General features: G+C 33.2%; 2 protein-coding genes and 1 pseudogene across 2 annotated transcripts in view; all 3 read left to right on the top strand.

The window, feature by feature from the left end:
* The window catches only part of LOC120120931, a 3,894-nt pseudogene extending 189 nt beyond the window's left edge, over positions 1-3,705 (top strand).
* The window catches only part of LOC120120930, a 27,182-nt gene extending 1,461 nt beyond the window's left edge, over positions 1-25,721 (top strand). The window contains exons 2-5 of the mRNA XM_039140418.1: positions 8,729-8,735; positions 24,471-24,729; positions 24,806-24,865; positions 25,683-25,721. Of these exons, the coding sequence (XP_038996349.1) occupies positions 24,478-24,729; positions 24,806-24,865; positions 25,683-25,721 (351 nt within the window). The 5' untranslated portion in view covers positions 8,729-8,735; positions 24,471-24,477. The remainder of the gene's footprint in view (positions 1-8,728; positions 8,736-24,470; positions 24,730-24,805; positions 24,866-25,682) is intronic.
* On the top strand, positions 22,272-23,235 carry LOC120120819 (phytosulfokines-like). Its single transcript, XM_039140357.1, has 2 exons — positions 22,272-22,584; positions 22,923-23,235. Exons 1-2 carry the CDS (start codon positions 22,444-22,446, stop codon positions 23,055-23,057), a joined length of 276 nt encoding a protein of 91 aa, XP_038996288.1. The 5' UTR covers positions 22,272-22,443; the 3' UTR covers positions 23,058-23,235.

The raw sequence follows: 25,721 nt of genomic DNA, 5'->3' as shown, positions 1-25,721 counted from the left end.
TATTTTAGATCTCATTAATCTTGATTTATTATAGAGGAACTCAAATCAATATAATTTTATCATATTGATTTTATCTGTAAATTTAAAATACAATAAATCAAAATTTTAGACTTAAAATAAACAAAATAAAACTCATGAATAATATTTTGGTATAATTTTATCTTATTATCTTTCTAATAAATTTATTTTAAAAAAAATAATATTTAATGTTTTTTAAAATTCGAATAAAGTATTATAGTCATTTTCACATTAGAATCCAAATAATTATTTAATCTTTTCTGATGCCACAAGCAAAAGAGAACATTTTGTAAACTGTGGGAGCTTTAGGGTCGGTTTGGTTCTAGAAAACATCTTCTACTTTTATTTTCTGTATTTGTTTTTAGAAAATAATTTTTATTTTCAATTTTTTGAAAATTAGAAAATTTGTTTGGTTAATATAAATGAAAACTTGAATTCAAAACTAAAATATTAAAAAAAATATTTATTATCTATTTTTTAAAATAGAAATAAAAAGAAAGTCATTAAATAATTATAATTAAATTATAATTATTAAAATTTATTATATAAATTGAACATATGAGTTATACAAATAGAAAACAATAAATTTGATAAGAAATTACATAACACAAAATTATTTTAGTGTATAATAACAATATAATGTTAAAGCATATTAGACATTAATTAAATTTTAAAAATACACAAAATATTGTTATAAGTAATAAGCACATAAAAATGTCATTAACATACAAAATATGTTTAGTGGTAATTGAAACCCTCAAGTTTTTAAGAAAGATAATTAGTTTAGTCTTTGAACTTTTTTTTGCACCAAATGTGATCGTTAAACTTAGAAAAAGAAATTAATCTAAGTCTTTGAACAACTGAATCAAACGTTAACTGTCACGACGCTTACATGACAGTTCACAAACTTACATGGCAATCTAGAATATTAATGTGACAGTTCACGATACTGTTTTGACAGTACTCGATGGATGATGATGTGGTAGATGTATTTAATTGATTATTTTAGAAAGTTGAGGACTTATTAATTTTTAAAATATTAAAAATTTATTTAAATATAAAATATAAAATATAAATAATCATTAAGATTTTCAATAAATTAAATATAAAATTACTACAAAATTAAATTATTAAAAATTAATTTAAAGATTATATTGAGTGTAAAAAAAGTTTAGAGATAATATTGACTTTTATACAAAAATTTGAAGGTTTCGGATAGCATTAAATATTTTTTTTTTGTTATAATGATTTAAACACGAGTAATTTAAGTTAAAAATCTAGATATATTGTTTTCTTATTTTTAAAATTTTCAAAATAATTTTAAAGAAAATATTTAAAACAATTTTTTATTTTTTTTATATTTTCATATTTTAACTCATTTTTATTTTTATTTAAAAAATAATAATTTTCTAATTCTTAAACTAAATATATTTTCTTCCAAGATTTCTATTTTCTAATACCAAACAGACTATTTGTTTTAACGAAACAATATTTACTACAAAACTATTTCTGTTGTTCTTTCTTCTTTAATTATTATCAATCTTACAAGAATGAAAAATATTTAGTGTAAACTGCAGCTCCAGCTTTGATTTTTGACAGAAGAAACAGAAGCAGAGCAGAGAATAAAAACAGAGCCAAATGTATGGGTTTCAGCCTTTTAGTCCACAGCACCATTTTCGCAAACTCTCTTCACTCTGAGCATGTCTTCTCCTCCTCAGGCCAGCTTCTTTCTTTCTTTCTTTCTTTCTTTCTTTCAAGCTTCTTATTCTCCATATTTTTTTACCATTTTCGCAAACTCTCTTCACTCTGAGCATGTCTTCTCCTCCTCAGGCCAGCTTCCTTCCTTCCTTCTTTCTTTCTTTCAATCTTTCAAGCTTCTTATTCTCCATATTTTTTTACCATTTTGTGTTCCTTGTATGCCTGATTTGGATGTTTGTAACATGGGTTTAACTGCTTTTCTAGTTGTTTATTTGTTTTTGCATCTTTAGTTGCTGCACCTGCACTGCTCGTCCATTTTTTGTATTTAACTTCCATTATTTAGTGTTTAGATTCCTTAGTACTCGGTTTCTCTTTAAAGTTCATATTTTTGAGGTTTTCCGAACTAATCTGATTTGCCTCCTTGAAAGAAAAATTTGCCAGCATTTCCTTGGTGTTTAGTTTCAGTGATGAAAAATTTCCTTTTGATTTTGGTGTTGTCTCCGAGGAATAGTAATGCTTGAAATCTTGAAATCTGAGCAGTTTATTATAAGATCCGGAGTGTAATTATATGTTCATTTAGACAAATTATGGCATTTTCATTTAACCTAGGATTTTAGCATTGAGTACTAAGAGATAATTTCCATTGTGATCATCAAGCTGATAGATTATCAACTCTCTCTAAGGAGTCAAAACCCCTTTTACATTTTTTGTAATTATTTGCAGGTTGGAGCTGAGTATTGATTTGTTTTCCTGTATCACTGAAAATGCAACCAAAACATGGCTGGCACTCTATCATGCCGCTTCGTTTCTGAGGAAGTTTCTCTACCCGGTTTTGCGTGTTTCCGAATGTAAAGTCGGCAGCAGGCTGCAGTCCTGACGAAGCTCCGGTGTACCTAAATGTGTATGACTTAAAAACTGCTAATGGCTATGTTTATTGGGCTGGTCTTGGTATCTTTCACACTGGGGTTGAAGGTTAGCTTTGTTTCTTTGTTCATCCATTTTCATGGACATTTCTTTTTAATGAAAGATGAAACTGTTCTAATTTTCTCATAAAGTCATTGTAGCTATTGGCCTATTGCTTTTGCTACAATGTGATCACATCAGCACCGGTGAAGCATAAGGTTTTGGTCTATAGTTAGGCTTGGATGACAGGAACAAACAGTGGATTGGTGCACATTATCTTGTATCGGAAAATTAGCATTAACCCTCAAATTGTTTATTGAATGAACTTATTTGTCGTAAAACAGAACATTACTTAGTTTTGCATTGTTTTCTTTTATCCTCATGATGTTGAAACTGGTTTCTTATTATACCTGTGAGTGCTTACAGTTCAAGGTGTGCGGTATGCTTTTGGAGCTCCCCAACAAGTGGTGTGTTCGAGGTCGAAACTCGACAATGCCCCAGCTTCAACTTCAGGAAATCGATTTTCATGGGAACAACATGCTTGGATCCTGTTCAGCTAAGAGAGTTCATGGAGCACCAATCTGCAAGTTACAACGGTGACTCGTATCACTTGATATTCAAGAACTGCAACCATTTCTGTGATGATATATGTTACAAGCTGACAGGCAACCATATACCGAAATGGGTGAATCGGACTCGCAAGAATTGGTCGGTATCATAACGCTTCGAGACTAAAATTCTTTCGGGTCAAACATATGTTTACTAAAATGCTTCGGCATATATGTTGATGTTCTTTTATTGATCCTCCTTGTAGGTTCATTGTGCAACTGCATACTCCCTGAGGCTCTTAAAGCATCTGCAATGCGCCACGACCCAAACTCCCGACCCGACAGCGAAAAGAAGAGACTAAGAAGTGCTTCGAGTTTCTTATCATCAATGTCGATGCCGCACAAGGAAGTACCGATGTCTTCGATCTTTTTGCACTCTCATTATAAAGGCCGTCTACCGCCATGGGAGTTGAAGAGATCTAAAAGCAGTTCATGGAAAGAAAGCTTTGAAGCAGTGGTGTAACATGAGTGGGCCAAAATCTGTACAAGTTTCGTCTTTTTCAATGTCAATGGGGGGTTTTATTTGATATGCAAAGTTTGTACTCATAACAGTAGAAGTTCCATACCTTCCATTGCTCCGGGTTTGGTTCAGAAGACTCTAAAATTAACCCTGCTAATTTTGTATCCTCCAATCATATTTCCATGTATTATCAAGACTGTTCGATCATATCTAGTCCCAAATAATCTATGATAAGTCTACTTTTATTTTTAAAATTGAGTTTTATAAAAAAAAATTCTGAACATTCGTGTCTCTTTTAACATAAAATAATAATAGTAAAAATCTAGATTGGGGACCGTTTTGACATTTCCTATTTATTCGGATGACAAGGAAAAATGGATAATAAAATCCAATGGCAATTTCAAAAGTAGATAACTGTCAAAAATATTATTTTAATAATCATAAAAATATTTTTAATGTTTTGTAACAATAATATGTAAAACTTTGATAACACTATTTATATATATATAACACTATATGTTTTGATAACATTATATCACTTAAATTATTAAATTCAATCTTTAATTTCTCTTATTCAATGATCCTATACATACATATATACATATATACATAAAATAAGATCCGAGTTTTACACTAATTTATAATTATTATATTTAAATAAATAACTTAAATTTAATTAAAATTTATAAATCATAAATAAATATCTTTTAATTCACAATAAAAATATATATATTTTTATCTAATCTCAAATTTTAAACCTTAGAACCTAAAATCTCAAACCCTAAGATCCCACCATAAAGCTTAAATCTTAAAACATAAACCCTTAATCTTAAATCATAAATCTTAAACTTTTATTTCCGACGACGAATGGGTTTCTCGATGGCGCTCTTCGCACTCCAACGGCGTTGCTTTCCTCCACTCAACCAGAGCTAAGCAACTTTCCTTTTTCTCCTTTCTCGATATTTATGTATTTCTCTTTTGGGTTTCAACCGCCTAGAACTCACCTCATTTTCATGTTTTTGCTGCTTTATAGGCGCTTGGAGATGCATATTTTCATGTTTTTGCAGTGGCTTTATAGGTGCTTAGAGATGCATATTTTCTTCTTAATCGAAGGATTTGATGCCTTTTGTTCACTCAAAAAAAAGATTCACTGATTTGATGTAATGATTCTTTACTTTTTCGTTTTGATACCTTTTGGATGTTGATTTGTTTTGGGTTTGCTCCGATTTAATCTTGTTGCCGTTGTTAATTTTGGTTTGATTCTTTCTCATTTTTGGTTTGATCCTGTTGACTGTCATGATTTTGTTCCCTATTGTTTGAGATTTGGTCTTTGATTCCCTATGTTTTTTCAATACAATAGTGGGGAGAATACAATCTTTCCATCTTCGTCGGCGCATGGCCTTCACGCGCCATTTTTAGTCGGTTGGTGACCTTTCGAAAGTTTCTCGATGCTTTCTGGCCATTGGATCAAGGGACCAGATCCAAAAATCCTTTTTCGGTTGTGTAATTGAGATAAATTTTAGGGTTTAAATCCCTAAGTGTTACACGGTCTGAACTGTAAGATCAAAACCTTATCCAATGGCCCAAAAACATACGGCGCTAAATTGAGTTGGAACCTCTAGCTAGCTGGGTCAGGCGAACAAGCTTTCCCTGTTGGGCTTGACAGGCCTACGCTAGACTTGGACTTACTAGGCTATTTAAGACTGGACTTAGACCTGAAAAATAAAATAAAAATAGTAATAATAATAATATAAATATATTATTGTCGCAACCGTCTTTCGGTTGGGCCCCAGAATTGGGCTTCGACTTGAAAAATGTGGATTGGAGTCGCCACCGATCATTTATTTAAAGATAAATGGGTTGATCGGATACCCTATTTCTTACCTGATCTGCGTCTTACCAGAAATATGTCGGGCTCGGGAGTCGGTTACGGTCAAGGAAGGATTAGCACCCTTGAACCGCCCTTTCGGTACTACGTAATTTCCAGTTGTCTTAATTAAGAAAAATAACAAGTTAAATTAAAAGATAAAATAATGATCCAAAATTACTTACCTTTGACGGATTTACAATACCCTTTAAAAGTCAAAATATGGGTTAGAAGAGATGAATAAATGATAAATAAAGTAAAACAAATAAAATAAGGAGATTAAATAAGAAATAAAGTAAATATAAAATGAATAGAATATATAAAATAAAAAACAATAACACTAATATATGCACAGCAAACAACTAAATAAAAATAAAATGATAATGCAAATAAATAAATAAAACAAGTAAAAGAATATAAAAACATAAAATATAGGATAAATATAAAAATAGATAAATAAATGAGTAAAATATATAAAAAAAGTAAAAGCATATATATATAAGTAAAATAATAATAATAAAAAAAAAGAAAATCAAAAGTAATATACGTATATATACATGCAAAATAGGAAATATATATATATATAATAACACTAATAAAAAACATATATACATATATAATAAAATTAATAGAAAGTAATATGCATATATAACAAGAATAATAAAGTAGGAAAAAAATGATTTAGGGGGGAGAATTAAATATTTTAAAAAAATGAACACGCCTCGGGAGTAGATCTAGGTTCGAAACTTCGAAATTCCACCCTTTTTTAGTCATCGGTGCAACCCACGTTTTGGGTTATTCGAACCAAATCTCAAGAAAAATAACGTGCACATGCGAGAAATGAACGAACCAATGTAAAAAAAGATGCTACCTTTTATTTCCTTTTCGAATCGTTTACAACAACTTTGCCTTTGTATTTTCCGTGCTTTCCTCTGTGTTTTGTGTGTAAATCGTGTCTTCAAATGGTGAGTTACAATGGCTATTTATAGTGCTTGTGGATCCTATCTTTAGGAATTTAAATAATAGTAGAACTCTATCCTATTTTTAGGAGTTTGAATCCTAGCAAAATTTTATCCTATTTTTAGGAGTTTGAATCCTAAAATTCTATCATATTTTTAGGAGTTTGAATCCTAGTAGGACGAAAAATGTGTGTTGACAGCTGCCCCTCTTTGCCCATAGTCGTGTAACGGGGATAGAGCAAAGATTAAAAGACACACTTTTCGTTCAGTGGAGTTGAAAATTAACTCTGATGTTTCAATAACTCCCTGTCGAATTGAGTTACGGATGACTCCTCCATCGTGAAGTCGAGTTCATCTTGAAATGATATGAAATTAAAACCGTAGTTCATAATTTGAATCGGCACGTGACTTCCCGTTACCCTTCGGTCTTCTTCTCGGTTTAAAGACCTTGGATCGGAATTGAACTCAGAAATCTTCATTGACAGATAGCTTTTTCTTGACTTAAGCTATGTTGTTTGAAAATGGTTGCTTGTCACTAAGGCACGGCTAACCCAGGTCCTCTTCTCGACTTGAAAACCTCGACTGCAACCGGAAAGTAGTGCGATTGATGTGTCATCGAGCTGAATGGAGTCGAACTCGACAATTTTGATGGCAGATAATCCTTCTTTGAGTTGGATATCCTTCGTCGTGAAGTTGAAATCCAAGTAAGTAGCATTGTTCCAAGTCCAATATCCTCCGTCGTGAAGTTGAAATTGGCTCTGGAACCGGGAAATTGTTTGTTGACAACCAGCCGTCCCTTCGTTGTGAAGTTGAACTTGTGTTGTCTCGAGTCCAATATCCTTCGTTGTGAAGTTGAAATTGAATCTGAATGAAATTTTGTTGACAAGCAGCGGTCCCTTCGTCGTGAAGTTGAACTTGCGTTGTCTGGAGTCCAATATCCTTCGTTGTGAAGTTGAAATTGGCTCTGAGATTGGGAAGTTGTTGTTGACAAGCAGCGGTCCCTTCGTCGTGAAGTTGAACTTGCATTGTCTGGAGTCCAATATCCTTCGTTGTGAAGTTGAAATTGGCTCTGAGATTGGGAAGTTGTTGTTGACAAGCAGCGGTCCCTTCGTCGTGAAGTTGAACTTGCGTTGTCTGAAGTCCAATATCCTTCGTTGTGAAGTTGAAATTGGCTCTGAAATTGAGAAGTTGTTGTTGACAAGCAGCGGTCCCTTCGTCGTGAAGTTGAACTTGCGTTGTCTGGAGTCCAATATCCTTCGTTGTGAAGTTGAAATTGGCTCTGAAATTGAGAAGTTGTTGTTGACAAGCAGCGGTCCCTTCGTCGTGAAGTTGAACTTGCGTTGTCTGAACTCCAATATCCTTCATTGTGAAGTTGAAATTGGCTCTGAAATTGAGAAGTTGTTGTTGACAGGCAGCGGTCCCTTCGTCGTGAAGTTGAACTTGCGTTGTCTGAAGTCCAATATCCTTCATTGTGAAGTTGAAATTGGCTCTGAAATTGAGAAGTTGTTGTTGACAGGCAGCGGTCCCTTCGTCGTGAAGTTGAAATTGCGTTGTCTGGAGTCCAATATCCTTCGTTGTGAAGTTAAAATTGTCTCTGAAATTGAGAAGTTGTTTGTTGACAACCAGCCATCCCTTCGTTGTGAAGTTGAACTTGTGTTGCCTCGAGTGCCACGATATCCTCCTTCGTGGAGTTGAAATCGCAGATGGCCCCTTCGTTGTGAAGTTGAGCCTTGACTTGAATATCCTTCGTCGTGAAGTTGAAATCCAAGTATTGTATGTTGCGGGTGGACACAATTCCCTTCGCCGTGAAGTTGAAACCGTGAAGACCCCTTTATTGTGAAGTTTGGCTTCGAGCTAGATATCATTCGTCGTGAAGTTGAAATCCACTCTCGAGCAAATCGTGTCGCTTTGAGTTCAATATCCTTCTCCGCGAAGTTGAAATTGACTCTAGCTAAAACCTGAAAAAGTTATGCATATATGTGATGCTATGGATGCAATGCTCTTAGGTGTGCCTAAAATGCATATGCAACATATATTATCTTGGGGCTCTGGAGAGAAATCTCGATCTCCAGTTGCCTGCTGGAATCTTGATTCTTGAATCTTCAAATTTTGATCTCTGATCTTGAATTCTTCAAATGTTCAAATCTGATGTGCACATTCTATTTTTGATTTGAGAAATGCTTCTCGACCATCTCAAGTATGTGCCTGAGCTGAGTGTAACGGTTCAGATGATGCTTCAAAAGAATTTGTCTTGAAAGAGATAGAATTCGTTTCAAGGGAAACGATCTCAAAGATATCTGTTGTTTCATGAGAAACGGTCTCAAGGGGAAACAAAATTATGTTTTAAGGGAAATAAATTTGAAGATTTTGTGTTTCAAGAGTAACTGTCTCAAGGGAGACAAAATTTGTTTTAGGGGAAATAAATTCAAAGGTTTTGTTTCAAGGGAAACTGTCTCAAGATAGACGAAAATTGTTTCAAGAGAAACTGTCTCAAGAGAGACAAAACTTAGTTCCAAAAGAAACTGTCTCAAGGGAGACGGAATTTGTTTCAAAGAAAACATATTCAAATATTTTGTTTCAAGGGAAACTGTCTCAAGAGAGACAAAATTTATTTCAAGGGAAACTGTCTCAAGATAGACGAAATTTGTTTCAAGAGAAACTGTCTCAAGAGAGACAAAATTTGTTTCAAGGGAAACTGTCTCAAGAGAGACAAAACTCTTCTAGTGAAAACGGTCTCAAGCGAGACAAATCTTGTTTTAAGAAAACCAATCATGAGTGAAATAAATCTTCTTTCGAGTAAAACAGTCCCAAGTGAGACAAAGTCTGTTTTAAAAAAGCAATCTCAAGTGAGATAATCATCTGCATTAAATGAGACTGTCTCAAGCGAGACAGAATTTATATTGGAAATGTCGAATCTGAAAATGAATGTCGATCTTTCTGTCTGTCGAGTTGGTTGAAGTGTAGTTTCTTGCTGCTGAGCTAAGCAACCGACATCAATCTGTAAAGGTGCTTTTGAATCGAGTATCCTTCGTCTTGAAGTCGAACTTGACTCTAAAGCTGTAAAAATTATGTATGTGGAAAGAAAATGATAGATATGACGCTCTAAAATGTATGCATAAGATGCATGTAACATGAATTGGTTATATTTTATCTCCTGAAAAAGGTCTGATAATTCGCATTAGGATGTTGAATCCCCAAAGATGCCTCAATATCAAAAAATACCCCAATATTTGATGTTGAATCTTCAAAGATACCCCAAATGTTCCTCATTTCTTGCTTCATCATTGATTCTAAGCATGAGCTTTGTGTTTGAGAGTCACATGTCATTTACCAAGATCCACTCTAGAGAGACTGTCTTGTTTGAAAAAAAAATATTTTTCTTTCTCTTTTATTTTCAAAGTCATGAAAATATCAATTAAAAGAGTTTCAAAAAATGTTTAATCTCAAGTTTTAAAAATATTGCCCCTATCACGGTTTTACAATTGAGACGAATCATAAAACTAGAGTTCATCGGATATCAAAGAATTAATTACAATGTTAATCCTTCAATAAATTATAGCTATTTGACAACTGCCAAGATCCAAGCTATCTTTGGGAGATAGTCAAGTAAGGAAAGGATAAAAAGTCTCAGGTTATTGTGTTTGGTCAAAGGTTTGGCATTTGATGCTCAAAGGTTTGACATTGGATGCTCAAAAGATTGATGGGGTAGCTTGCATGCTCCTCTGTTGGAAGTGTTCCCTGACTCCCAACCTTTGTTGTCACACTCGGATTGTGCGATGCCTTATCAAGGAATTTACGTGATCGCCTCAGTTGCACAATTTTTATATTCGAGCCTCCTTTTCAGGTTTTCAACTCGAACCCTCCTTTGGTTTCAAGACATTATTCAGGATTTACGTCTTGAACCCCCCTTTGTTATTTTTTCTACCATGCATTAATTACATTGTTTTTTTGCAAACAAAGATTAATCCTGATGGGCGGGATGAAATCTGAAGATAGTATCTTCTGTTTAGAAATCCATGTATGATTAGAAGGGACTTTTAAGGCACGTAATGTAGGCCAAGGCTCATGGTTATGAAAGAAAAGGATAAATAGGCCCAAACAAATGTTTCAGGTGTTGAACCAAGGATCAATTCATTCTGATGCCTTCAATACTGTCTTGCTCAATTTGGATCTGCTCATATGTGTTTCTCTGGATGTTCCATGATCTTCGAGTGAAGTGATTCAGAGATTCGGGAATGATTGTGCTTGATCAATCTCATAGTTTGAAGCTTGATGTGCCATTTGTCTTTAGGGAATCTTTGCATGTGCTTTTTGTCCCTTTTTCTTTTTGATTTTTGCTTTTTTTTCTTCTTTTGTTCTTGTTTCTCTTTTTCTTTGTTTTTTTTTGCTTTTTTGCTTCTTTTCTTTTTTGTTCTTGATTGGATCTTCGCACTTTCCATTTGGTCCACCTTTTGGTGTCTCCTTTTGATTGATGTCTTCACTCATGTGAGCAGATTTCTTCCACCTTGCCCCCCAATGTGGAGGGTGATCCTTGGTTAGGGTTGAATCAGAAGAAAAATACTACATGCTCAAAAGGGGACACAAGGGATATATATTTTCTCCTGTTGTAAAGGGATAAAGAAAGAAAGCCGTTCATCATTTCATACATGGAAGTCCTCACAGAAGAGGTATCCCCAGGGGGATAGATTTTCAGGATTAATTTCATTCACATGAAAACAGTGTAGTTAATGCGTGATAGAATTATTTCGAATGAATTGTTTTTTTGCTCCTTGCTCCCAACATATCTCAATGTTTAGGCTCCCGGCGAGATGCCCCAAATTGTGTCTTAGAAGAATGCTCATGTTCAAATGAACAACTCAATGCCTTGGGTATTAAAATTTCAATTTTGAGTCTAATGGTGTGACTTTATTTGACTCAAAGAAAGGTATGGGTGTATCAAAAAGATAAAGACAATGTTCAAGAATTTCAAAGGGAAGTTATGTCAAAATTTGGTCTTTTTGGTAATGATCAAGGTATTTCATTTTGGGGTTTGAGACATGATAAGAAAGGTCTAATCTTGTCATATGTCAAAAATCTATAATTCTTGAAGAGTTAAAAGAATCCTTAATTCATTTAATATTCGAAGAACTAAAGATTAAAATTTGTTCAATTGCTCCACCTTAGAAAGTATCATAAATTCAATCGTTTAAAAGATTAAGCAAACATGAAATATCAGTGACGTGTTCAAACAAAACAATCCTCTAAGTGCAAATGGTATATGCCATGCCCCCTTCTTCGGCTGTCAATGCCCCTGAATCCATCAGGTTTTAGATCTTGCGCTTCAGCGCCTTATAGTTCTCAGAGGAATGTTTGGAGCATCCTATGTGGCAACTACAAATAGCTTCAACATTGTAGCCCTTAGGATATGTGGACTTTTTTCTCAGATCATCTTGGCAGGTTTAGTCGTACAACCAGCTGATTGGGCTCATTCGTTGTGATAGTTTTTTTATGATGTTACAATCTTGCTTCTATGTGGTGTCATGTGGTTAAAACCACTTCATCGAATTCTCCATGAAGAGATTTCATGTTTATGAAAATACTTAAAAAATGAAATGTATACGCAAAATGCAAAAATGCATGAAATGTTCGAGGCATTGATCCAAAAACATGTATGTTATTGTAAATAACCTTTATTGGGACAAAAGTGTTTTATCTTTTAAGAGACAATAAACATATTTAAAGGTACATCCGGACTAAATCCTCTAGGCCCGGAACCGGTTGACTAGTCATTTACCTTCGTCTTTTACCGGTTGAATAACCTGTCGAACCGCTCCGTCCTCTCTGGATGAACCGTGAAAATGTTGAGTTTTTTTGTATTGGTTCCCAAAAAGTGTCGAATGACTTCATCTCTGCCTTTCATCCTTTGCTGAATCGGAAATTCCATTGAAACCCTCCATCAAAGGGATTATTCGAAGTTCATTTGCTTGTTTCTTGAATTTGTCGACAGTGACTTGCCATCTTGTTCTTGTTGTCTTTGAATGGACTCTCGAGGTCAGTAACCTTTTTCTCGTCTTGCCCCTGCCACCTTTGTCAACCCATTTTTGAAAAGTTAACTTTTGATGTACTTGATTGTGGGCACCATGAATGTGACACATAGTTGTCTTGCAAATTGTCCTCATTTTCTTTCTGAGCCCTTTTCGGACCATAGCCGGACCCCTGCGTTCTTATCTCTTGTATTACAACCCCTTTGTCCATTAATGCAGATTATTCATATTTTAACAAACAAGTTTTTGGTGGATCAACACCTCTTTTAAATGATGTAAATAATGAAAACAAAATAAAAGAGAACAAAAGTAAAATAGAGTTAGTGAGATAAATCAAAACAATAATAAAAACGAAAAATCCTACCCCACATGATATCTACCCCGCATGCTTTAATTCCTACCCGGACATGATCTCTATCCCGCATGCTAATTTCACACAAATCCTAACCGCATATTTTTCTAGTTCGCATGCTTTGAACAGAAAGTAAAGCAGGAAATAATTCTGGCATCCTAAGGTTTGAAATGAGGTTTTGGGGTGGGCTCTAATTCTCCATCATCTCCCGGTTTAGGTTCTAAAAAAACGGTACCCGAGTTCTTCTTGTTGGTGCCCCCTTTGGCTTACCAGACCCTTAGTCCTAAACCCATCACAGGCTTGTATGGACTAAGTTAAACTCGAGAGGAAACATTCTCTTATGCCCACACGGAGAATAAATTCACACGAAGGCATAAGGTATATGTATCCCGAAGGCTACTTGCTAGGCCCACACGGTGAATAAATTCACACGAAGGCGTCGCTTTCACCCCCACTTAAAAGGAATTGGAGCTCGGGTATAGAGCCTTAGATGAAAAAAAAAACTTTGAAGGCTGAAATCATGAGAAAACGATTAGTCCAACTATTTACTCGAAAATATAATCAAAAGTAAGTAAAAAGGATCGGAATATTACCTTAAAATTTAAACTTACCCTTTTCGTTAAAAAGACAACTGGAAATTACCTTAGCCTGACTCACTTACCTGTGTCCCCAGCGGAGTCGCCAAGCTGTCGCAACCGTCATTCGGTTGGGTCCCGGAATTGGGCTTCGACTTGAAAAATGTGGATTGGAGTCGCCACCGATCATTTATTTAAAGATAAATGGGTTGATCAGATACCCTATTTCTTACCTGATCTGCGTCTTACCAGAAATATGTCGGGCTCGGGAGTCGGTTACGGTCAAGGAAGGATTAGCACCCTTGAACCGCCTTTTCGGTACTACGTAATTTCCAGTTGTCTTAATTAAGAAAAATAACAAGTTAAATTAAAAGATAAAATAATGATCCAAAATTACTTACCTTTGACGGATTTACAAATATACCCTTTAAAAGTCAAAATATGGGTTAGAAGAGATGAATAAATGATAAATAAAGTAAAACAAATAAAATAAGGAGATTAAGTAAGAAATAAAGTAAATATAAAATGAATAGAATATATAAAATAAAAAACAATAACACTAATATATGCACAGCAAACAACTAAATAAAAATAAAATGATAATGCAAATAAATAAATAAAACAAGTAAAAGAATATAAAAACATAAAATATAGGATAAATATAAAAATAGATAAATAAATGAGTAAAATATATAAAAAAGTAAAAGCATATATATAAGTAAAAAATAATAATAAAAAAAGAAAATCAAAAGTAATATACGTATATACATGCAAAATAGGAAATATATATATATATATATATATATATATATATATATATATAATAACACTAATAAAAAAACATATATATATAATAAAATTAATAGAAAGTAATATGCATATATAACAAGAATAATAAAGTAGGAAAAAATGATTTAGGGGGGAGAATTAAATATTTTAAAAAAATGAACACGCCTCGGGGTAGATCTAGGTTCGAAACTTCGAAATTCCACCCTTTTTTAGTCATCGGCGCAACCCACGTTTTGGGTTATTCGAACCAAATCTCAAGAAAAATAACGTGCACATGCGAGAAATGAACGAACCAATGTAAAAAAAGATGCTACCTTTTATTTCCTTTTCGAATCGTTTACAACAACTTTGCCTTTGTATTTTCCGTGCTTTCCTCTGTGTTTTGTGTGTAAATCGTGTCTTCAAATGGTGAGTTACAATGGCTATTTATAGTGCTTGTGGATCCTATCTTTAGGAATTTAAATAATAGTAGAACTCTATCCTATTTTTAGGAGTTTGAATCCTAGCAAAATTTTATCATATTTTTAGGAGTTTGAATCCTAAAATTCTATCATATTTTAGGAGTTTGAATCCTAGTAGGACGAAAAATGTGTGTTGACAATTATATTCTACTATAATATAATATCTATTATAATATGATAAATTATATATACTATATATTATAATATATATATATATATTATACTAATATGTATACTATACATACATACATATATATATAATTACATATTTAAAAAAAATATATAGGATATAATATATATATAATAAAAATATTGTATACAATTCGAAATAAATTTCCGGATGAAAATAGTTGTCTACAAGTTATTTTCGGTTTGGATTGATTTCACTTTGGAATTTTTTCGATTCGAGTTGCATTCTGTTCAACTAAAACGATTCGATTCGATTCAAGTTATTTCAATTTTTGGATCAATTTCAGGTCATCCTATTCAAATTTATATGGAGTCTTGAATCAGGTAAATCAATTCAGAAAATCGAGTACGGGTAAAATTTACTAGATACAGCGTTGCTTGGCTTTTGGAAGACTAGAGTTGGGTCTTTAAGGCAGAATTTAATTTTTCATTATTATTTAGCAGTTTTATCCTGCCAAAGACAAGCATGTTATCATTTTGGATGCCTTGTGAGCATGCCATATAAACTCATAATTTTGCATTATAAGTTGGTTCCCTTAATGCGATGCTCCTCATTATGTCAGTTCCCCAAAATTACTGAATATTATTCGTACCTTCTTATTAAGCTTATTTTTTCTTTTATTTTTTAATTGTATGATTATTAAGTAATTATTTTGGATATCATTTATTTTTTATAGTCATTAACCACATACATAAACACTATAAATACAATTATTTGAATCTATGACCTTTAAAAATAATAATACTCCCTTTAACCAAATTGCTAAATGATTTTTTTCTTTTATTTTAATTCAATCTTCTTCAAAATTACTAAATATTTATTCATTTCTTGCTGCATTTAAGTTGGTCTCCTTTTTAATAGTCCATTAAACAAATTCATCCAAAAAGCACTGGCTGATGGTAATATAAGTAAGGCTAAACTTAAAATATAAATCAAGGATTAATTAAGGATTGCTTATTAATTTAGAATAGTCAACTCTTATTCTCAAACCCCTACCATTGCTTTAGTCTTTAATAATTATGATTTCTACACTTCACATGTGTAATAATAACTAGGCGTTGACAAACCCAAAAGCAAAGTCTATTAATCGTCTTATATTATCGTTAGTACAATATATAGATCATTTATTTTTTTCTCCTTAAAATTTTATTGATTTATTATTTTCTTAAAACTTATCAGCTATTCTCTAATATAAAATCTAATATAAGTTCGAATATAATTAAATATTTAATTTTTTTATTTATAAAGGCTGAAATGGTTAAAGAAATAGGATTTCATTGCTTTTATGAATTGAGAAATGATTTTTTCCTGTTTTTCAATAATAATGAATATTTAAAATTCTTAAGCTATCTCTGTCTATAATTTAATGAAAAGAAAAATCAACTTTCTAGAACAAGTTTTGCCAAAATTTTCAAGGATCCATAAAATGAAGTAATTAAGAAGGGGTAAGGTCCACCGTTTTGGTTTATGTTCATTTATTGTGTTCGTTTACGTTCGTTCGTTTGTGTTCGTTAATGTTCGTTTATTGTGTCCATTTATGTTCGTTTACATCCATTCGTTTATGTTCGTTCATTTGTATTCGTTTATCATTTAAATGAACGAACATGAACGAACACGAACAAGCTACATTGCTTAACGTACAAACATGAACAAGAAATTTTTTGTTCGTTTATGTTCGTGTTTGTTCATTTGTTCGGTTAAAGTTAAACGAACGAACATAAACATACCTCGTTCGTGTTCGTTCGGTTCGTTTACATGCATAAGATCAAATAATTATTAATTTCTTTGATTTTTATTTGATCTTCAATAATATTGAAAAGTATTATATGACCCACTTACCCTTCACTCTTGGGTTTTTGTAACACTCCAATCTATGAGTATAAATTTCATATGATATTTATAGAAGTGATCTAATTAAAATTTTGGGTTAACAAAGAATTTTGAGAAGGTTGATGACTCTAAGTATAATTCTTGCTTTTCTTTTGGTTTAAAGTTCAATCTTTGATTAATTTAAATTTTATTATTTTATTCAAAATGTGGAACCACAAATTGATGAGATTTGTTTTTTTAGTATTGATAGGAAACATATCTCTAACTCTTTACTGTTTCTGAAGCTTATCTCAAAGTCTTATCTTCAAGCTCAAAGTCCCCAACTTCCTGCTCGTAATCTTACCAGAACAACTGAACAAGGTAGTTCCATTTCGACTTTCCATCAATTTCAGATCTTCCTTCTGGAAAGTGTTTCTTCCATTTCATCTTCGAGCAGTTTATCTCCAGCTCCTAGTAGCTTATCGTTCTCCGTTTCTGCTCTTTCTGGTGACAAGCTCATTTCCAAAATGGTTATTTTTCCCGTCAATTGAAACGAACACCATTGATTGTTTCCCCGAAAGCTGTTTCTGATTCCTAGAACTCGCAGACATGTCTCGGCTCTGACTCTAGTCGAAGTGTTTTGGGGGTTATTTTGGGAGGCGGAGCAGGGACAAGGCTTTACCCACTAACAAAGAAGAGAGCTAAGACGGTTGTTCCATTAGGAGCCAATTATAGGCTAATTGATATTCCTGTTAGTAATTGCTTTAACAGTAACATATCCAAAAATCTACGTTCTCACCCAGTTCAATTATGTTTCTCTCAATCGCCATCTCTTCCGCACATATGCAAGTAATATGGGTGGTTACAAAATCTATATTGTTGTTGGATGAATTAAAAGAAGTAATCGATGAAAATTTCAGGGGAACTGCCGTGACAATGAAGAAGATGCTAGATACCCAGTTTCCTAGAATTGATGTAATCCTTGAAAACTATCCACCACCTTTGTCTAAGCGGTTGCTTTCCAAAGTGGTTCTAGTTTTCCAGTTTGGAGTTATAGGGATTATAATGGCGAGTGAACAGATATTTCCTATGATTGGGATTACGACACCACCGCCATGGTATTATTCCTTGCGTACAAATAGGTTGGGCTCAACGTGGAACTCATCTTGCGGTTGGGACTAGCAACGACAAAGTTCAGATTTGGGATGCATCTTGCTGCCAGTGGGCGAGAACAATGGAGGGGCATCGATTACGCGTTGGGGCCTTAGCATGGACCTCTTCTCTGTTATCTTCTGGTAGTATTGATAAGAGCATTCTTCAAAGAGATGTACGTGCTCAGGATGATTTTGCGAGTAAACTCTCTGGACAAGTCAGAGATTTATGGACTGAAGTGGTCTTATGATAACCGTGAACTGGCATCGGGTGGAAATGGCAACAAACTTTTCGTTTGGAACCAACATTCCACTCATCCTGTTCTGAAATATTATAATTATACTGCTTGCTGTAAAAGTAATTGCTTGGTCTCCCCATCTCCATGGCCTTCTTTCATCTGGGGTGGTATAGTTGATCGATGTATTCGATTCTGGAATACAACTACAAACACACAATTGAGCTGCATAGACACTAGCAGTCAGACGCACGTGAGCCCCATATCAATGACTAGTTAGATAACGTGCACAACGGCCATGGCTTCGGCCGCAAAGCTTGAGCTAGCGTTAAATTTTGCTTTAACTCATATAGCACGAGGGAGTTTCCAATGGACCGTTGAGGAGGAAAAGGAGCTTGAAACCTTCTCTGAGCAAGCTCAAACTTTACGTATGATTCTTGATGAAAGAGATAAGTGTTTCAATAACCGTTTATTTACCCGTGTGAAGTTATGAATGCACATTTATCAAATCGCCCACAAGTTATCTTGGTTCTAATTAATGGAGTTTCAGCAAGTGAAGAAACTGCACAGACAAAGGAAAATGGGGTTGTAATTCCAACATGAAAAATCACGTGGGTGGTGTCTATGAGAATAAAGGGAAAAATCGTGTCATGAGTCTTCCAGGTTTGGTAAGAACTTAGCCTTGTCTCCTAGTTTTCATTAGTTTTTTTTTGTTTATGGCCCAATAGTGTAAATTATTTCGGTTTAGTCTCAAACTTTAGTGATTAATTATTAAAGTAGCCCACAAGTATTCTATTATACAAATTGGGTTTCCAAATTATTATTTAAATTCTAATAAGCTATCTTTATGGCAAGGAAAATTATTTGGATACGAGTTAGTAGTTTTCATGGCCTGGATCGTGAGGAAAATACTAGAAGTTGAATTAAAGATTGAGGGCGTTCGAATGGAATTTAAATGGTCGACCAGTATGACACGGAAAAAAAGAGGTAATACATTACTACCTTTTCATGCTTTGTGGAACATGTTGGTATTGATAAATGCATGATTGAATTTGTTTGGTCTCATGTGGGTATTTAATTAATTCATACACTCGATATGAATGCGGTAAAAATTCGGTAATTGAATACGGCTAGGATGATTTATATATGAAATTGAGGGATTGTTAGAATTAAATTACAAGAGCTGTGATTAGTGATAAAGTAATCAGCACTGATTATGTATTTATAATTTATTTCATCAAAGGTTAAATGTTAAAGGTACTTAGATGAGAAATTATGAGAATACTTTGGTAGGGTAAAATTACGAAAATACCCTTATGTTGTAAAATGACAAGAATTGTCCCTGGAAGTTGATTTATAACTCTGATAAGACTTATTGATTTGATGAAACTACTGATGTGCATGAAAAATGCTAGTTTTGCTTGGAAAATATGGATAAACGATTTCTAAGCTAAGATGACTTGTACATGACACTAGAAGTTTGATAAGGAATCATTTCAAGTTCAGTTATTGTTCAGGAAAGAAATTTACCATAGGATCTTCAAATTATATTATCATTGTTAAGAGTTTAACACCAGAATTATCTAGTTACAAAATTACAAAAATGCCCTTGAGAGGTAAAAATAGTACGAGATGACTATGAATTAGAGAGTAACCTGGGAACTCGTATTTAATGGATAAATTACTGATAATTCGTTAGTAACATCAGAGAAGGCATTCAACCTAGAAATCACTGAATTGAATAAGTACATAAAAGAATATTTTATAGATGGTGCTCTTTTGTTAGAATTGTTTGAAAGGACTGAAGTAAATGATTAGTTTGAATTTAATAATAAGATTGGACGGAAGGAAATGATTGAAATACACTGGATTTGTAAAATGACTGAAATACCCCTGTAATGGAAATGACTCAAGAATATCATCAAGCCCAGGATTGAATGAATATCCTCAAGCTTTGAAATGAATAGAAAAATGTTGGGCATCAAAATGAATAAAATGCCCTTATGACCTAGACTAAGTAAATGTCTTGAATTAATTAAGAAATTCAAATAAGCATGGATGTTGTATTGTTCTTAAAAGTTAAGGAACGCAACTTAAGCCGGACAACCAATGCTAGTGCTATATCAGTACTTGAATGGCATAGGTAACACTTGAATGTTAGTTCGTCTCCTCAAGTTTGGATTGATGATAATTATAGAAGTACTCAGCTCAGCTCAACGCTAGAGCATATTCGATAGTAAGAAATGGTTATTCGTGAGGTAAATCAACCACGAATATCAGAATGACTTTATTATAAGACTAAATTGAACTGAAATGAAGTACAACGTGTATTTGAAATTCAGAAACGTCTGAATTATTCTGGAAAACTTTAAAGTAATCGGGATAGACTTGCTTACTAAACGAACTAAGTAACATCAATGACTGAGGATTAAATAGGTGATTGGATGAGTTTGGAAACACTGTTGAACTTACATGATGAATTGTCCTTATGGGTTATGAGCCATGGATCAAGTACATTCGTATTTCCTGTTATTGTTGAAACGTGGAAATGAAATAAAGACCGTTGGAAGATTTATTCAGTGATGATTATGGGGATGATCTATGGATATGCATTATGGTATTAAAGAGTGAATACACTGGAAGGATAATGAATTGACTTGTTGACATGCATCAGTTTGGGAGTTGTGTAACTCGAGTTGTTTGATAATATGATCGATAGTCGTAGATTGTAAATGACTTGAATCTTCGATTCTATATTTCATCTAAAATCACTTCGGTCATGTTTGAAAAAGCAAGTAATGCAGAAGGAAAAGATTCTGAATACCTCATTTGGTTCAATTGGGCTGAAATCCTATGAATTCAAAGTATATTCCTGAATACCCCTGATTGTTTGGGTAATGGAATCACTCGCAGTAAATCTGAATTTAGAATTATTATGTATAAAGGTTCCTGAACGTTTTCCTAATGCACACGAAAATATAGTGGGATTCTAAAGTATCAACCTTAAATGTCTGGCTAGATCGGTTAGTAATCGATTCTCCTCAATAAGACATTGTTCCTGGAATTCGACCAAATTTCATAAGTTTCATGTTATCCATAATGATAACTACAATGACCTCTGAATATACTTGGATTCTCTAGTGTGTTCCCTATTTATTACTGAACTATTTTATTTGTTTTAAAATGTGGTACACTGAATTCTATGGCTCCTGTTTTATTGATGCACCAATTTATTGTGATGTTTTATGGATTAAGACGACTATCTGATTTTTGGTTTGAACTGATATTTGATTACCATGTATATGGATTTATGGAATTTATGTCACGATGCAATTGTATTTTTGATACGGATTTATAAAGTACAACTCTGATCAAGCTGGAAAACTTTGACAGACCTAATGTGACTCTTGGGTAGGCTCACGGGCCCTAAGATATTCCATTAGGTTGGCTCCCTTTTGCTGTGTGCTTAAGGTAAGCCCTATGGACTTACGGACTTAAGGATACAGGACCCAAAGCTTATCCTTAGGTTGGCTTCCTTTTTGCTGTGTGCTTAAGGTAAGCCCTGTGGACGCAATTCTAGGAACTGCGGATGGTGTACAAGAGAATGGTTTAAACTACAAGTTTCAAAAGTTAAATTTCATTATTTTATGAGATTTACTGAACTATCATTTGATAAGTGTACCTATTATGATTTTATTATACTGTTGGAACACACTAGACATCCTATTCGATCTCTGAAAATGTCATACTTTGAAAGGTTTCTTATGAACTGAGATTCATGGCTTCTACTCGATGAACTTCTAAGGGAACCCCAAATTATTCCGCAAACTGGTATACGTATAATTCAATAAGGAAATTATATGGCTTTCCATTTATCTACATGTCATGTAGCATCATCTGGTAGTTCTGTATTACTGAGCTTTCCGAAGCTCACTCTATTACTCAACATTGCAGGTTAAAAGAATTGTACCAGTGCAGCTATCGACATCAGTAAGGGAGTTCTTCCGGCGTTGTTTTCAGAGTATGATACATGTGATTAGGGGGCATGTAATTGTATTTTGTTTTATATACGAGTCTGAAAATCTGTTTTATTTCTGAATACTAATAAATGATTTTATACATTACATGTTTTAAGAAAAGTTTTAAATTTTTGGCTATTTTTACAGTGGGTCTCTCCAGTGGCTCTAATGTGGCACTTCAAATCAGATCGGGTTACCCGCATCGATCTGAAGGAGTTACAGTTTTGCCCTTGAATTGAATATTAACCGTGTCTATAAATTAACCCACCCTGAACAGTCCTTCCCGCCATAATTCTTCTGAGAAAAAAAAGAAACAAAACAAAACATGAATTCTAAGGTCAGCTCCTTTTGCTTGATCGTCTTCCTCCTCCTCTTCTTCACCTTATCTCCCGCCGCAGGCGTTCGGCCGGAGCCCACCGCAGCTCAAGTTCAGCATCCGAATGCCCCAATCAGAACTTTAAATCCGGTATACATGTTTAACTTCTTTTCAACGACCATACGCAAAAAAAAAAAAACTCAGTTTTTTTATGCAAATCTTCTTTAAATAATCTATTGGATGACCTAGGCTGGTGAAAGAAATATTTTTTTTGAAGTTTAAATTTTTAACAGTTGTGTACATAAAGTGTAAATATTATTAATGATTAAGAAAGATTTTGAATATGTACGTTTGGTATGATTAAAAAAGATCTGCTTCAAACAAACCACTTTTTTCCATTTTGATTCGGTTCATAGAGATCATTAAATGAAAGGGAAAGAATCATGTTTTTAATTTTCTGATGAATTGTTTGTCAAATAATATTTCAGGATACTGAAACAGAGAGGGTTGAAGCTGATGATATATGTGGAGGAATTAAAGAAGAAGAAGAAGAAGAGTGTTTGATGAGAAGAACACTTGCAGCTCACGTGGATTACATCTACACCCAGAAGACCAATCCTTGAGCCATAGCCTCTCTTTCTCATAAATTTTGGATTTCATCTGTGTCATGTTGTTTCAGACACATAGTTAATATACACGGTTTGATTATTCTTTCATGTTGGAGGAAATTTTGTGGTTGTTTTAAGTTAAACCAGTACTGTAATATGTGCTATAGAAGATACTACTGAAAATATTATTTTATATGTTTTAATAATTTAATTTCTGAATTTTATATGCATAGATTTTATGCATGTATTTGATAGGTGAAAAATATTTTTCAGATTTTTTTTCTGTATTTTATAGTTTTAAAATATCTTTCCTATGTTTTTCAGTATCTGATAATTATAATTATTTTTATTCAATGTAATTGATATTCCTAGTTCCTTTGTATTTTCTGTAAAATATTTCATCATCTGATTTTTCGTAAATCATTTTATTAACTTTTTACTTCAAATTATAAACACTCAAAATAATATTATTTTATTTATTGAATATTAATATATTACTTTAGTATAATTTTAATGAAAATATTTATTATTAAAAATATATAATATAATTTTAATAATATTATATTTTTAATATTATATTAATATATATTCAGCTATATTATCAAATCTACCTAACCCAACAATCTATTAATACTCATGTTGACCTTATGACTAACATGGGCACTAAAAACTACTATAAATACTACTAAACACAATTGGAACAAGGTCTGACTCCTTTACAATAAAACAGTCATCCTTCTCTTTCTTTCTTCTCAAAGTGAATTGTCCATAACTAATCGATCCTCTTTTTTCTTTATTATAATTTGCCCTCTCCTCTCTCCAAACATCGATTAACAATTGTCTTCTTATTGGCCACAACTCTTTATACAAACTAAAAGGGATGAATCGCTTAGAATCGACGAAATTTTTTTGTTCCCATCAACAAATAATAATAACAACAAAATTGATTGAATATTAATTCATTTGATATTATTTAAAAGTTTTTTTTTATTAATTTAGGGTAAATACAAGATAATATATGTTCATACTCTTAATATTTATGGTGCTCGAACATGATAAATCATAGGTTAGCGTTCACTACAAATGAAAGACAAGTGAAGACCTTGGCACTAGCTTATGCAAATTGGGGCATCAACAGGGTATTGCGTGCACTATGTAACAACCTGATAGCATTGGGCAGTAAATGCAAGCAATGGCCAAGAACAATCTTAACAATTTAGCTAAGATAATGAAGGGCAGATTGATCCAAATTTAGTGTCATGGTGTTTCATCATTTTTATTTTGTCCCAGAGTGTCTTAACAAGGAGAAATATGTAAAATTGTAGACATACAGAGCCTCATCCTTTTATCTGCATACTGAAAAACAAAACCTGTGGCTGCCTTCTTCCCGGGAGAGAACAAAGAAGAAAAAATGGTGTAAACTTCAAGTTCAACAATGGGTTCAATAGCTCAAATTGTTTTAATGGCACTGACTGTAACAGTCAACCAATTCGCTTCTTCAAACGTGCATGCGGTTCATAGGAAACAAGGGAAATCGCCATCCGCCGCTTCTAAACCAAAACCGACCAATACAATTACAGCATCCGCCTCAAGCGGTGGTGGTGGTGACATCGGAATCGCAAGGAGAGGCCTCATTTTATCCGCCGTGGCTTCTGCTCCCCAACTCAGTGATTCCAGAACCGAACTGGTAAAAACTATCGTACTCATTTCATGTTCTTCTTTGTAAAGTAGTCTTTTTCTTTGTTTTGGGAATGTGAGAAGAGCTTAATGTGACAGGATACTTGAAGAAATCAGAGGAGAACAAAGCCAAGAATGAAAAAGATGTAGGATTCTGAATTCTGATTGTTAAGATGGTCAATTTTCTCAAGGTGTAATGCTAAAAATTTTCTTAATATTTAATTAAATACAAATAGCATCCTTTTCCTTGCAAAATCATATTTAAAATGAATTCTCATTGTTAAGATGTAGGATTCTGAATTCTGAATTCTGATTGTTAAGATGTAGGATTCTGAATTCAGAATTCTGATTGTTTTATTCTAAGAAAAAATGATCCTAATGTTTGAAATAGCATTTATTCTTTTTTGGGTAAACTACATATTTAGTAATCTAATTATCACTTTAGTTCTTTGGTCACCCAACTATTCTTTTCCTCCAAAATCATATTTAATGTTACGTTTTGATCGCTCTTCGTTAAAAAACAAATAGACTGGTAATGTGATAATTTTTATTTTTTCAATAATGCATGACATAACTTATGATGACACGTCAACATCACCGTTAATTTTTAACTGTGGGTTACCAAAATGGAACTAAAAATAACGTTAGGTATGTTTTTGAAAAAAATAGTTACGTGACCAAAACAAAATCAATGTGATAATTGAGTGACTAAATTCATAATTTACCCATTTTTAAGAACATTTTGTCCCAAATTTTCATTTTAGGATAAAAATCCTCTATTTGGGAATCGATAGTTTGTTGGCTAATATTTTTTATCCACTAAGGGATTTTTTGTCATGAAATAGCCGAAATATTTTAAAAAATAGAAACTAAAGTGATTATTTAATCAAATATTAAGAATTTTTTCATCATTATGCTTTTTTTCCCTATGAGTTTCCCCTCAACGGTGATGTTTGATTTTAGAGAACGGAGAACTATTACAGGCGAAACTACAAGGATTGA

The sequence above is a fragment of the Hibiscus syriacus genome, unplaced genomic scaffold (assembly GCF_006381635.1).
Source record: "Hibiscus syriacus cultivar Baekdansim isolate YM2019G1 unplaced genomic scaffold, ASM638163v2 tig00110348_pilon, whole genome shotgun sequence".
NCBI classification, from domain to species: Eukaryota; Viridiplantae; Streptophyta; class Magnoliopsida; order Malvales; family Malvaceae; genus Hibiscus; species Hibiscus syriacus.
The sequence above is the reverse complement of the archived record's forward strand: the minus strand, read 5'-3'. Positions and strand labels throughout refer to the sequence as shown.